The sequence below is a fragment of the Falco punctatus genome (assembly GCF_963210335.1).
Source record: "Falco punctatus genome assembly, chromosome: 2".
Lineage (NCBI taxonomy): Eukaryota > Metazoa > Chordata > Aves > Falconiformes > Falconidae > Falco > Falco punctatus.
The window spans coordinates 64,653,967-64,667,570 of NC_137581.1; the positions used below are offsets into that span (position 1 = coordinate 64,653,967).

The window sequence follows — 13,604 nt, forward strand, 5'->3', positions numbered from 1 at the left end:
TATATTTCTTGACGCTGGCACTCTTACTCTGTATGTCAGTCCCATGCCACGTAGAGTTTATGTGGAGTATCCGGGGAGGAGGTGTTGCTCTACAATGCAGAGAGGTTGCCATTGGCACCCTCACTTGTTCCTGTGCTTTCAGCATATTGCAAAGTATTGCAGTTTATGTGTGCCTGGTTAAGTGGATTTATGGGTTGTACTATCTAGTTTTAACTAAAGTAACCCTCACAAAATGGTCAAGTGGCCATAAAAAGATTCCTGCAAAGAAACCATGGATTGAGTACTAACAATGCAAGCACAAGTCAACAACAATGAAAGGGCAAACACTTCCACTCCTGGTACAAGCCACATTACAAGGTAACATCACATACAAGCCACATCAGCTACATTACAAGGTAAAACCAATGCCATTCTAATCAGATCTGACAAGAAATTGTCCAGAAAAATTTCAAATTGTCAAGACACTTTGAAATAGGGATTTACATCTGTTATTGTTAACAATGAACCTCACCACACATGCTTTAAGATATTAGCTAATGACAGCATGAAGCCATCATGATTAGCAAGAGATTTAAAAATTAAGCATCCAGAACATGAAGAAAAATAGCTGTAGTTTTTTAGCAATGTTTAGAGTCATGCAATATTCAATATTTAACAACAGTGCCGAACAAAATTTCACTATAACTTAATGATAAAACATTAGAAGCCTTTTTTCGAGTTTCTTTCTAAATAATGAAGGACAAAACCCCACATACCATTGAGGAAACACTTGTTCCTGCTGTAGTAAAAATAGCTGAAATAATACACAGAAAACAAACTAAAATGCACTTTTTCTGTCAGCAAACACTGTTGGAAGATGCAGAGAAAACATTGCTTATTTCTGAGTTGTGGAGGTATCTCTCTTCCCTGGTCTCAGTGACCAAGGAACTGGCCTATAAATCTGCAAGAGAATGGATCCTTTAGAAGACTAATCCTGTGAATAACTTGATCCTTTTTTAAATATCTGGCTCACAAAGTGAATGGTTGGAAGTTGAAGCTCATGCTATTGTAGATAGTGGAATTTGTTGGGACAACTGTTGACACGTGAATGAGGATGCTTATTGGTAGACAGTTTCTATCTTTGCTAATTTTTACTTGGCACTTTTTAACAAACTACAGTAGTGATCCTTTCCAAAGGCACATGGTCATTTTCTATCATGATGAAACATAACAAACTGTACAGTCTTATTAGATGTGGCTCTACGGTGTTGTATATACTCTCAGCAGGCAGGTCACCAGTTCTCTGAGCCTGAGAGGTTCCCTTTCAGGGTAACAGATGCACCAGCTCCTCCCATAGTTTCCTCTGCCATCCAGAATGCTAATGTCTGCCTTAATCCCTTTTGATTTGAGTTTATCCACTTGGACAGTGGTATTGCAAACACAGTGTACTGGGTCTGACTGGAATGGAGTAAACCTTCACAGCAGCCCGTGTGTTTTAGTGTTTTTGATTTGTGACTGTTAATAACACACCAGTGTTTTAGCTGTTGCTGAAAAGTGCTTGCACAGTGTCAAGGCTTTCTCTGTTTCTCACTCTGCCCCCCAGCAAGTAGGCTGGGGGTGGGCAAGAGGCTGGGGGTGGACACAGCCAGGGTGGCTGACCTCCGTGACCAGGGGAGTATTCTGTGCCATATAATGACATGCTCGGCAGTAAAATTGTTCGGCGGCGGGGGGTAGTATTTCCAAAGTAGCTGTTGCTTGGAGACTGGCTGGGCATCGGTCTGCTTACAGGCGATGGTGAGTGGTTGCCTTTGTGTCAGTTGAGTTTTTTCCTTCACTTGTTAAACTGTCATCTTGTATCTCGCTTTTGCTCGTCCAGTTCTCTCCCCTATCCTGCTGGGGAGGGAATGAACAAGAAGCTAGTGGGTGCTTTGTTGCTTTCCAGGGTCAGCCCACCACATACAGATAACATGTACTTAGAGATAGATATTCAGAGGGAAAATTGCTTATTGGCTTTATGCTTTTGGGTTTTTTGTTTTTAACTCAGTTGTAGGTTCTAGGTTTCGTAAAGGATAGTAAATGCGCTGGCTTGCCACAGGTAGTTTAGGGAGTAAGAGCTCTTGTTATTTCTTGCTGATGGGTCTACTTAGAAGCTTTATTCCTAGTTCCATAATCTCTTATATCTCTTTATTTGCAAACTTTACGTTGACTCACTCTTCTGTGTATTTTTTTATTTACATGTTTTAGATATATACATATGTTTATGTTCTGGATAATCAGAGCATGTTCAATTGGAAACTGCTAGCTGTAATAAATAGTTTCTAGAAAATAGTTCTCAAATAATCTATTCCCATGTACATTTTAAAAAGTGAGCATATTTTGCTTTGTTTTTAAATATGTATGTGCAGTATATATGTCTGTATGTAGAGAGAATTCTATGCCCTTGTAATGTACATGAAAAAAACTGAAATATTGGGACATATATGCATAAGAATAATCAAATGAGGAGTGCTGTTAAACTACTTGTATATTTCCCTTGCAGATTTGTTGGTCGAATAAATGTTTACCATGATAGGAATGAGCCTACTGCAAGGTAAGAAAAATCCAGTTTCTACACATTTAAACATTTTCAGGACTGAATAAGTATCAATAATGAGAAGTACCTTTGGTTCACCAACATTGTGCTGCCCTGACTTACTGATAGAATATTTATTCTCTTAGAAGGTTCCAGGCTGTTGTTTCATATATCTTAAGTTTTTCATCTTTTAATCAATAGATTTATCTTATTTTATATTTATGTCTTTATTCAACTTCAGTTTTTATTTGACATTTATTTGGTTTGTAAATGATGTTGATAGGATTTTGACAGTACTTGTACAATACTGCCCCATTAGCATGGGACCTTGGTAGTGTGCTAAACAATATGAATAATATCACTTGTGTATTTCTCTCATTTTTCTTCTTAGAAAATGAAGAGTTTGGACATGCCAAATATCATGTTTAGTTTTACCAAGGTTGTTTGTACGTTTGTCTACAATGTCCACAATGTTATGTGTGTTCAGGAAAATAACATCCAGAGAAATGTGTTTTGTACGTGGTGTAGGAGATAATGATCTGTTACCCTGGGTCTGGCACCTAGAAGGGTCTGTCCCTGGCCAAATAGGTTTCAGCCTGAAGGAAGTGCGGTGCTTTCTGCTTCAGGAGCAGTCTGTAGCCCAGGACATTCCTTGTCCAGCAAATAGAGAAGAAAAATGAAGCAGTAAAACAGGCACAAGTCTTCCTGTATTTTCTACCTAGGATCTTCTGTCTACCAGCAGGGAAGAGACTTGCTGGACCTGATTTTGTTCAGGCCCTTGCCACCAAGAGGCAAAGCAATAGAAGGGAAAGCTTCTTGCTTGGGTGATATCCTAGACCCCAGCATGTGTGGAGTTACTCCATTCTGGCCAAGTGCCTTCCTAACCTCAATGTGTCTACATACATGATTTTCTATCACAGTCTGCTATGAAAACTGTCTTTTTTGCTGCTTTCACTTTAAAGAGTCTTTTGACTAATAAAGTTGGTTGGATATGAACTTTGGTGGGAGAGGAAAGGAAAATAAGCAGAAAATATCTTTTTAATCTCAAGAGGAATAGGTTGGTCTATGTGTAACACATGAAATGAAGATCTGGCATTAAGACTTGTATTACTTGGGCCAGGTCTATTAAAGCAGTTGTTATTTTTTTACTATATGACAGTATAATGTCTTATAATCCAAATCATTCATATAACATCACCCTTCTGGTTTAAATGGAACTAGTTTCAGGTTTTACATCAGAGTTATGGCCCTGGGAGTTTGTTTGTTTAGATTTCCTTTATTTTTAGGGGTTTCATACCACAAGAACACTTTGAATAACATTCAAAAATACTGAACTTTTTTCCATTGCTGTATAGATAAGAGTCTGACAATTTTTGCGTGATGTCTGCCTATAAAGTAGTACTTGGTTTTGCACTCATATGGTGATTTGTATTACATACCATGTTCCAAAATATTATTTTAAACTGCATGGGGATCCTTATATTAATTCCACTACTCCTCAATAAATTATTTTACCTATATTCATCTTCATCCTTTGAAATGCATAGTAAGTATCAAACTATCTTATATGCCATTTATACTTAAAATAAAATGTAAGGATGTATTTGCCTTAAGTAATTCTAACATGCAGGACACTATAGTTTATATAAAGTCTAAAAAAGACTTGAATCCATATTTTTAAAAATAAGCACCTTACAATTAGGACAATGAGTATTTAAGCAGCGGGTGCATGGCTTTAAGATTTGAGTTGTGAAATTAGGAACTTATTTTTAGGCATCTCTATATATTTTTAATTTTCACTTAAAAGCTTTAAAAATGCACAGTAATTTTGTTACACAAAAAAAATATTCTAATATAAATTCCCTGTTGATGTGGCTTCCACTGAGGTCTGCCGTTTGTCTCTAAATGTTTGTATTCTCTAATACTTACCTCTTGCAGGCCGTTAGGATCCGAAAATCTGCTTCTTAGAGGAGCCACTTTAAAGAATACAGAAAAAATCTTTGGTAAATATTTCTATTGATTATTTAAACGGACCCTGAAGTAATAAGCAAACATCAAACAAGGTTACAACCCTACAATTACTGAGCATATGATTTCTATTGAAACACTTGATTTACAACTTTTTTATAAGGTTTACTGTTGCTATAATTGCAGTAAAGTAACTATTAATGATGTACAATGACTATAGAGATTTTTTGAGGGGGATTTTATTGTTTAGTCTTCAAGGGTTAGTGAAGATGACTCAAGATGACTCAACTTCTTCATGTAAATATATGGCTTTTGAACAAGCGCTGTGAATTAAGGTGGTTGTCCCAAAAAAGTTAACGAGCCTGTTGAAAAATTTTGAATCCGTTTTGCTCATTTGTCAAAAGAGACAGATACCCCAACCAGATATAAATATGGCTGAATAAAAAATAAATTTTTTAAAAATCACTTAAACAGTTCCTGATCAAAATTAGACTTTCTGTTAGCCAGCGTACTTTGTGTGTATGAATTGTCTTTGTTCCATGGAAAATTTCTGATATTTTAGCAGAAATAGGAAGCATAAACTTGAGGTACTGTTTTTGGAAATTCTTCAAGAGAACTTAGTGGGAGTAGTAGTTCCGTTGTAACAAGACAGTCTTTGCTAGTGATAAAAGGGACAAGGATCTAAGTCAGGGGTCCTCAAACTACGGCCCGCGGGCCGGATATGGCCCCCCAGGGTCCTCAGTCTGGCCCCCGGTATTTACAGACACACAGCACCCCCCAACCCCCAGCAGGCCACGCAGCCGCAGATGACGGCCTGCCACTTCATCCGCATGCCGCCCCCCCAGTTTAAAAAGCTTGAGGACCCCTGGTCTAAGTCATCCTCTTATCATACACAACTTCCATACTCCCGTGAAAGAAGATCATAGATGGCCGTGATCTATTTAGCCTAAAGTACCAAATCCTTGCCACTCTTTCTCAAAAGAAAGTGTGAAAAGTATGTATTAATATAAACTTTCCCTCTTTGCTTTTAATTGTAATCTAAAATATATGAACTAATATAATTGGTTTGTAGTATTTCTGTAAATTTCAGAGGACGCATTTAATATTTCTCTTAACTTCTGTATCAGGCAGAGATAGTATGAGTGGTTGTTTCCATTACCACAGCACAATCCTTATCCTAAATTATTTTAGTAATGTACAGGTATGCTGGTTTAATAAGTACTTCAAATCCATCGTATTTTAGTTGTATTTAATCTTCTGAAGTTTAGTCCCTATCTTTGTGATCAACCGGAAGTGGGGAAATCAAAAGATCACTCTATTCATGAATTATTAAATTCTCCTGAAGCAAGCAAAATCACTGGCTGCCTTTTATTCTGCTTGGATGTATCCTGTAGTTTAGCCCTATCTGGACTTTCTTTTACAATGTATGATTTAGATTCTAAAATTAAAGCCAAAAAAAAGAACTTAAAAACACAAGGGGACTTATTCAAAACCCAGCTTAGGTTTGGCTTTGATACGTAGCAACATGGTAGTGATTGGGAACTGTGACTCTGGAATGGGATGTAAATGCGGCTTAAAATTTCCCTGTAAGAACCAAGATATTAAAGCCATTTCTAGTTTTTGCATATCATCCAAATCTTTGTTCTTTTTCTTCAGCCTACAGAGAATTAAAGAAATAACAGAGTATAATAATCTAGTGAATTCTGCTTTTATGAAATTATTGTACTTTGCAATCTTTAGTAAAACTAGTTGTCTAATTTCAGGTGTTGCTATCTACACTGGCATGGAAACTAAGATGGCATTAAATTACCAGGCAAAATCACAGAAGCGATCTGCTGTAGAAAAGTAAAACTTCTAATATTTATTTTGGGGGTGGAAAACTACATATTTGAATGGTGAATAAAAGGAGATTTTATTTTTTTTTTTTCCCTGGAAGTGTGTGTTTCGTTGATTTTAAATAAAAAAAAGAGGTAGAGGGACTTAAAATTTGCTCTTTTTTGCTTATAATTTTTTTATGTATAAAATCAGTTTCATAATGCCATACAAATGAGGTTCTCAATACTGAATTATTATTAAATATTTAAAAAAGCCCCCTTGATGTAATGCTTACCTTTTTAAGATATGATGTGTTTTGACGTTCAGAAGACTTTTCTTTCCCTGGTTAGAGTACACCTACTGACAGTTTTCCAAGATTATACACTTCAATATCCTAACATTTCTTTTCATTGCAGTTAAGTCCTGAATTCAGTAAAAGTAACCTTTTTTGATGCACTTCGCTTTGCATCAACTACAGTAACAAAAAGTCTGTCTGTCCCAGGTTTTCTATGGTTTAGCTAAAATTAAAAGTTCCATACAAGCATATATGTGATGGGAAAGGAAGACACCACTATCCTAGAGAAAAGGGCTGACATTGTTTGCTTATGTTTTTTGAAAATAGAGAAAACTATTTCCTAGTCCTACTCTGCTGTCTGAAATCATCAGCTCTGAGTAAGGTATCCAGCCCTGTGAAAAAGGTGTCATTGATCAAAGCAAGGTGTACTGACCAGTTGACAGCCTTTCTCTTTCGCAGTGACTGAGCAATGATTATGTGTCTCTTTCTGTTGTTATTGATGTGTAACCTATGGCTTTTAGTTCATGCCCATCATTAATGAAAATACAATTTTAAATGGAAAGTGTTCTTGTTCTTTCCTTTTTTAGATCTGTCTAGAAAGAGTTAAACCATTACAGCTACAGAACAAAGTGTTCTCGATAGATTTATATTTCTGTGAAAGTACTTAGGTGACTGTTTTTGTATTGGTTCAGAGGAACGGTATTAAAAGTCTGCAGCTACAAGCCCGGTTATTCTGTTGTGATTCCATCTATGCTATTTTTTGTCACTAATATATTAGGTTTGGTAATGTGTCACACACATTTTGGAAACAATTATAGCTGTTAACATTTTAAATAGAAAATAGTCCTCAGTAATTTTTTTCTTCATTAGGAAAACACTGTAGAAAAGTTATTGAACATCACAGCATTGTTAGACTTACAGCAAATTTAAGCTGAAGCACAAGTGTAATATGTTTTAATAAACTCTATAGTTTATGTGCTAATGGAATTCTTATTTTGCTTTTTTTTTTTTTTTTTAGATCAATGAATGTATTCCTTATTGTATACCTCTGTATTCTCATCAGTAAAGCACTAATAAACACTGTCCTGAAGTATGTCTGGCAGAGCGAACCATTTCGTGATGAGCCATGGTATAATCAGAAAACAGAGCCAGAAAGGAAAAGAAATTTGGTATGGAAATAAATTAAAAGACAAAAAAAGTTTTACTAAACCCCTTAATTTATAAGAATTTTACTGAAAAGTATATACAGCCTGCTTACATACCGTAAATTCTTTCTTTTTTTTTGCTAACAATGATGACAGTGTGTTTGTAGAAAGCTTGTGTATTAAATTTTTGCACTTAAGTTGTATGTGTGAATTTAGCTGATGAGAAAAAGTCTGGTTTAATATAAAAAGAATCATGAAAGTGTTCTGGAGTTTCCTGTCATTTATGCAAATTACTAAAGAACTGACCTCTTGCAGAGAAATACAGGACTGAAAGGAATCCCACAACTCTTGGCAATCATGTAACAGATATGTTCAAAAGAATCCACTGTAGGGAATCTCTTTAAGAGTACCCCTCAAAACCTTAGTTTCATATAGCTCTGTAACTCTGTCATGAGAACTACAGACCAGCAAGAGTTGCTAGTGTCTGATGTCCTTACAGGAGCAAGGACATTGTCCAGAGTGGATACCAAGGTGATCCAGAGTAATGAACTCAATACAGCACTAGAGAAAGCATTATTTCACTAGAGCGTCCCAATCAGGCTAGAGGAAAATTTCCTTCTTTACCCTAAACGCGTGGTGAGCACACTAGCCAGGCATGTTACATATCTTTCTATACCACCAGTAACACTGCCTGCTCAGTAGGTTGCCTATACCTCCGACATGTCTCCATCACTGAAAAAATTGAGCCGGGTTATGTGCATACATTCTACTTGTACTGAGAGAAGGAAGGGAAACCCTTTATTAATGGAAATGCTGCATTAAAATTATGTAATTTGGTAATCCTTGAATGAGTTATACTGTGTGTATTTTTCTGGTAATTTGTGAATGTACATTTTATTGTTTTTCTTGTTCTCATACAGGTGCTCACCACTCTCATTAGTTGCTCTAGAACTTTACAACAATGATGTGTAACTGTACTCTACACCTGTATGTCTGTAAAGAAAAACGTACATTTAGAATAAAAAAGTTTTTCTTCATGCCAAGTTAGTTGTGATGTTATAAATTGTGAAGGTATACATTTGTGCCTGTGAGCTGTCAAAAGGTTTTGCTTATTGTTTAAAATCATTAGAAAAAAATAATTTGCAAATGTATGTAGTCGTTTTGCAGCTTTTGATGGTACATGAAAAATCAATACTTTCATCTTGTTTCTTTGGCAGTTTCTTCGAGCTTTTACAGACTTCCTTGCATTCATGGTTCTTTTCAACTACATTATTCCTGTATCCATGTATGTCACTGTGGAAATGCAGAAATTTCTTGGTTCTTATTTCCTTACATGGGATGAGGAAATGTTTGATGAGGACACAGGTGAAGGACCACTGGTGAATACTTCTGACCTCAATGAAGAGTTGGGACAAGTAAGTTTCATTGAATGATAGACTTTTTTGGTTGTTTCTACCATATTTTTTTATTTTAAAATTGTAACTTCAATTATTTTTTTTGCAGTTCATTTTTATTGAATTATTTGTGTTCATTTTCTTTAGTGCTGATTAATTGTGAAAATAAAATTTGAGGTCTGGTTTTCAGAATAAAAAATTCTGATTTCTCAGCCAGTCAATGGAATTGAGTTAGTATAACTGTATTGGTAAAGGATAAACACTCTAGGAAGGTAATGATTTCTCTCCGTTAACTATGGAAGGAGATTATATAAGCGCCTACCTTCCTTAGAGTAAAAGTTAGATGGAAAAAAAACCGCTTTTGTTTGGCTACACTGACACCAAATCTACAGACACAAGTTTCATCCAGTAAAATGATTGACTGTCACTCTTATTTTCCAGAAGAAGGTCTATGTTTAATATTCTGTGTAAAGAAAATCATCACTTTGACACAGATACGCATGGATCACTTTTTGAGAAAATATTTAGACACTCTGTTAATGAAAAATGTTTTCACAGGTTTTCAAATAAACAAATAAGATGGTATATTTCCTTATTTTTGTCCAGCCAAACTAGTAATTAAGCTTTTAGGGGCACATACCTATTTGGATAAAAGATGGTACCAAGTGTTTTATTTTTGTGGGAGACAGTTGGCACTGTCTCGATCCCCAAACTGATGGATTATGGGCTGGTTGAGCAGACAATGAGGTGAACTGAAAGCTGGTTGAACGGCTAGCCCCAGGGGTGGTGGGAGGCCAGCAACTAGCGGTGTACAGCAGGTTCAGTACTGGGTCCAGTCCTGATCATTAGTGATCCGGGTGACTGGGCACAGTGTGCTCTGGCAGCCACCCAGCTGGAAAGCAGCTTGGCAGGAAAGGATCTGAGGGTCTTGCTGGGCAACAAGTTAAACATGAGCCATCAACGTGCCCTTACGGCAAAGAAGGCAAATGGTGTCCTCGTCTGCATTGGGCAGAGCATTTCCAGGAGGTGGAGGGAGGTGATCCTTCTCTGCTCTGCACTGGTGAGGCCACAGCTAGAGTACTGTGTCAAGTACGCAGTAAGTTCTATCTGAATATGAGGAAGAAATTCTTTACTTTGAGGGGGACAGAGCCCTGGGACAGGCTGCCCAGAGGGGCTGAGCAGCCTCCTTCTCTGGAGACATTCAAAACCTGCCTGGACACAACTCTGTGCAGCCTACTCTAGGAGAACCTGCTTTAGCAGGGAGTTGGACTAGATGATCTCCAAGGTCCCTTCCAACCCCAACCATTCGGTCATTCTGAGAGTTCAGGGCTCCCCGGTACAAGAGACAGGTGCTTACTGGAAGGAGTGAAAGGCCACAAAGATAGTGAAGGGACAGGAACAGCTTTCATGTGAGGACAGGCTGAGAGAGCTAGGACTGTCCAGCCTGCCGAAGGGAAGGTTCAGGGAAGATCTTCCCAATGTATGTAAACACCTGAAGGGAGGGTGCAAAAAGGATGGAACCAGGCTTTTTTCAGAGGTGCCCAGTGACAAGACTGAATGCAATGGACACAACCTGAAACAGGAGGGTCTGTCTGAACATCAGGAAACACTATGTTACTGTCACAGTGACTGGAGTCGCCCAGGCAGGCTGTGGAGTCTCCTTCCCTTGAGATAACCAAAACCTTACAGGACATGGTCATGGGCAACCAGCTCTTGGCGGCACTGCTTGAGCAGGGGCTTTAGGCCAGATGACCTCTGGAGGTGCCCTCCACGCTCAACCATCCTGTGATTCTGTTATAAAAAATAACTTACTACTACTAAATTGAAGTGCTGTCCCTGGAATGTGACTCTCATCGGTACTTGGCATGTTCCATACCAATCAAATGAACTGAATTTTGCTTTTACATTTTTGAAAAAAATTATACATTGTATTTCTAATGAAGGCATTGATTGTGAATTCTTATTTGTGGTTGTAGTAAATATTGTCATAGTGATATACATGCTTTATTCCTCTTTTCATGTAAAGGGTGTTGATCCCAGAGCAGCACGCTGAATGAACAAAAGACCTTTGCTTGATAGCATTTTGTATATTTTATAAACGTATTATGAAATTGAATGTAGGAGTTGACATGAAACAATTCCATATAAATCCTGTTCACTTCGAAAAAAGTTGAATATGGGTATTGTGTCCACAGATAACAAACCACTGGAAAATCTGGAAACTTGTCTTTTCAGATTAATGAATATTAGAAAAGTGAGTCTAGGAGGAAAGTTAACATATTTAATAACTTCTTTTATGACTTGAGAGCAAAAAGTCGTTTTTTGTTTTGTTTGATGCACTTCATAAGTGTTGAAGTTTGTTAACTACCTGATGAATACTAAAGAGTTGCCTTACTTCCCGTGTTTAATTCCTAACCTTACATATTACTCTCAGTTTATCAAATATGTACATACGATCTGTATACAGTATTTATATCCAATATCCAAATTCGAGCTTGTGCCTATCTGGCTGTTCTGGTTTATAGTTCAGATTTTGGATTTATTTTTGATGTTGTTATCCTTAAATGCTGGGGCTCATTGTAGAAGATAAAATTAATGAAAAATTCAATTTTGAAACAAAAAGAATGTTTCCAGGGCAATAACAGTGCCCATGTGTATAACTGTATGTGACCATTAGTTCAGAATCCTCATCCTTTAAACTAACGTAGTGGAGAATTCTGATACTACCCTAAGGACCCTCTGACAGTAACTGATCCAAATCCAGGCACGTACGTTAAATAATGATCCTTGTGAAAAGGAATTTGTGTGCCTTTTGTTTCCATAAATAGCTGTCTTGCAGCAAGAAAAAACATTAAAAACCAGAAAGGGGCTTGAGAGAAGAGTGAAAGTAGGTTAAACACATTATTTTATATGGGTTATGAGGCAAAAGATAGCTTTGCTGATACTCTTGTATGAAAAAAATCTTTCAGGGCCCACATTTCCGTGGAATATGACTCCCAAAAGATATTGACTTCCTTTGCTGAAGAAGCCTGCATAAGGATTTGTAAAAGAAGATGTAACCCAGTAATAATACCAGTTTTGTTAAGAGACTGTGGAAAATTTCTGTTCATATTCCTGGTGTTTTTAATTTGTGCTCATTTGCAGATTGAGTATGTCTTCACAGATAAAACGGGAACGTTAACTGAAAACAACATGGAATTCATAGAATGTTGCATTGAAGGGCATGTTTATGTACCACACGTTATCTGCAATGGCCAAGTTCTCCATGATTCTACAGGCATTGATATGATTGATTCTTCTCCAGGAGGAAGTGGAAAGGTAGGATGACTTTTTCTAGGTTTTTGGGTTTTACAGTGAAACATGAAAATTGAGTTGTTGTTGTGCTGATGAAGACAATATTTAACATAGGACATCCTTGAATTTCACTAATCAAAATAAGTAACTGTAGGAAATGTATCACAACATAGACATTTTGTTTTCCTAGTTCAGAGTAAGATGTAAATGCTTAATAGGAAGTTTCCCAACTTACTTCAGCTGTAAAAATGAATTAAATAAAACCCAAAAAAGTATAGAACTTCTTGTGGTTAACAGCTAAAGAAACATAGTAGCTGATTTCTGTTTAACATTATCGACAATAGGGAAAGCAAGGTAGGAAACTCCTCAAGGGGAAAATGAGTTCTCAGTGCAAACACTTACTTAGTTATCACTGGCTGAAAATGTGGCCAGAGAAAGGATTATAATAAAATTAAGTTACTTTTAAATGTGACTTAATATAGCCACATCTGAAATATGGTATACACAGCATGTATGTGCTGTGGCTTTTTGCTGTGTAAAGCAAAGTTAGTTGAAGATTAAGGAGACTTCACCAGTCAACTGATGGGCGGGATGTAAATGGGCAGGATAATCATAGCCAAAGGACAATATATTTTTAAATAAAATCAACACTCTCTCAAATTATACCTTGTCCGTACCCTTCACTATGGCAAAACAAGGCTACTTAAAATATGTTGGTGGAATTCAGCGGCTTTATGGCTCTCACCCATGGCTCTCAGAATGTGGTCCCAAAATACTACGCTCTGTTTCTATCTTGGAATTACAGTGACTCAGACAGTTTGTATTGAACAGCACAGAATAATAAGATTCAGACACAAAGATGCAGGTAGAACATAGCCAGGGATCCATGAAATAAAATCTCTTTGTGGTGTCAGAAGCTGTCATCACGAAACCATCTGAGACTTAAGAGAAGTTGTTGACTTCAGCTGCCAAAACGTCTACACTCCTATATTTTGTACAGCTCTGAGAGATGTTCAAGCTGCACAAGAAATTGAAATCTGTAAACCCTGTTAACACTTGTGCTCCAGGTGCCATGGCCCTCTGTCTGGACACAGAACTCCTGAAATTGAACCTTGATTAGTGTTTAATACAGGTTAAAGTTA

General features: G+C 37.0%; 1 protein-coding gene across 9 annotated transcripts in view; it reads left to right on the forward strand.

The window, feature by feature from the left end:
• ATP11A (ATPase phospholipid transporting 11A) overlaps positions 1-13,604 on the forward strand; it is a 132,401-nt gene that overhangs the window by 84,138 nt on the left and 34,659 nt on the right. For all 9 annotated transcript variants that reach the window (XR_013926139.1, XM_080376049.1, XM_080376050.1 and 6 more), the window contains exons 8-13: positions 2,519-2,569; positions 4,490-4,554; positions 6,283-6,364; positions 7,648-7,798; positions 8,992-9,189; positions 12,313-12,486. Coding sequence is in view for 8 of the 9 variants with exons in the window: in XM_080376049.1 (XP_080232175.1) it covers positions 2,519-2,569; positions 4,490-4,554; positions 6,283-6,364; positions 7,648-7,798; positions 8,992-9,189; positions 12,313-12,486 (721 nt within the window). In the remaining variant the exon portion in view is untranslated. The remainder of the gene's footprint in view (positions 1-2,518; positions 2,570-4,489; positions 4,555-6,282; positions 6,365-7,647; positions 7,799-8,991; positions 9,190-12,312; positions 12,487-13,604) is intronic.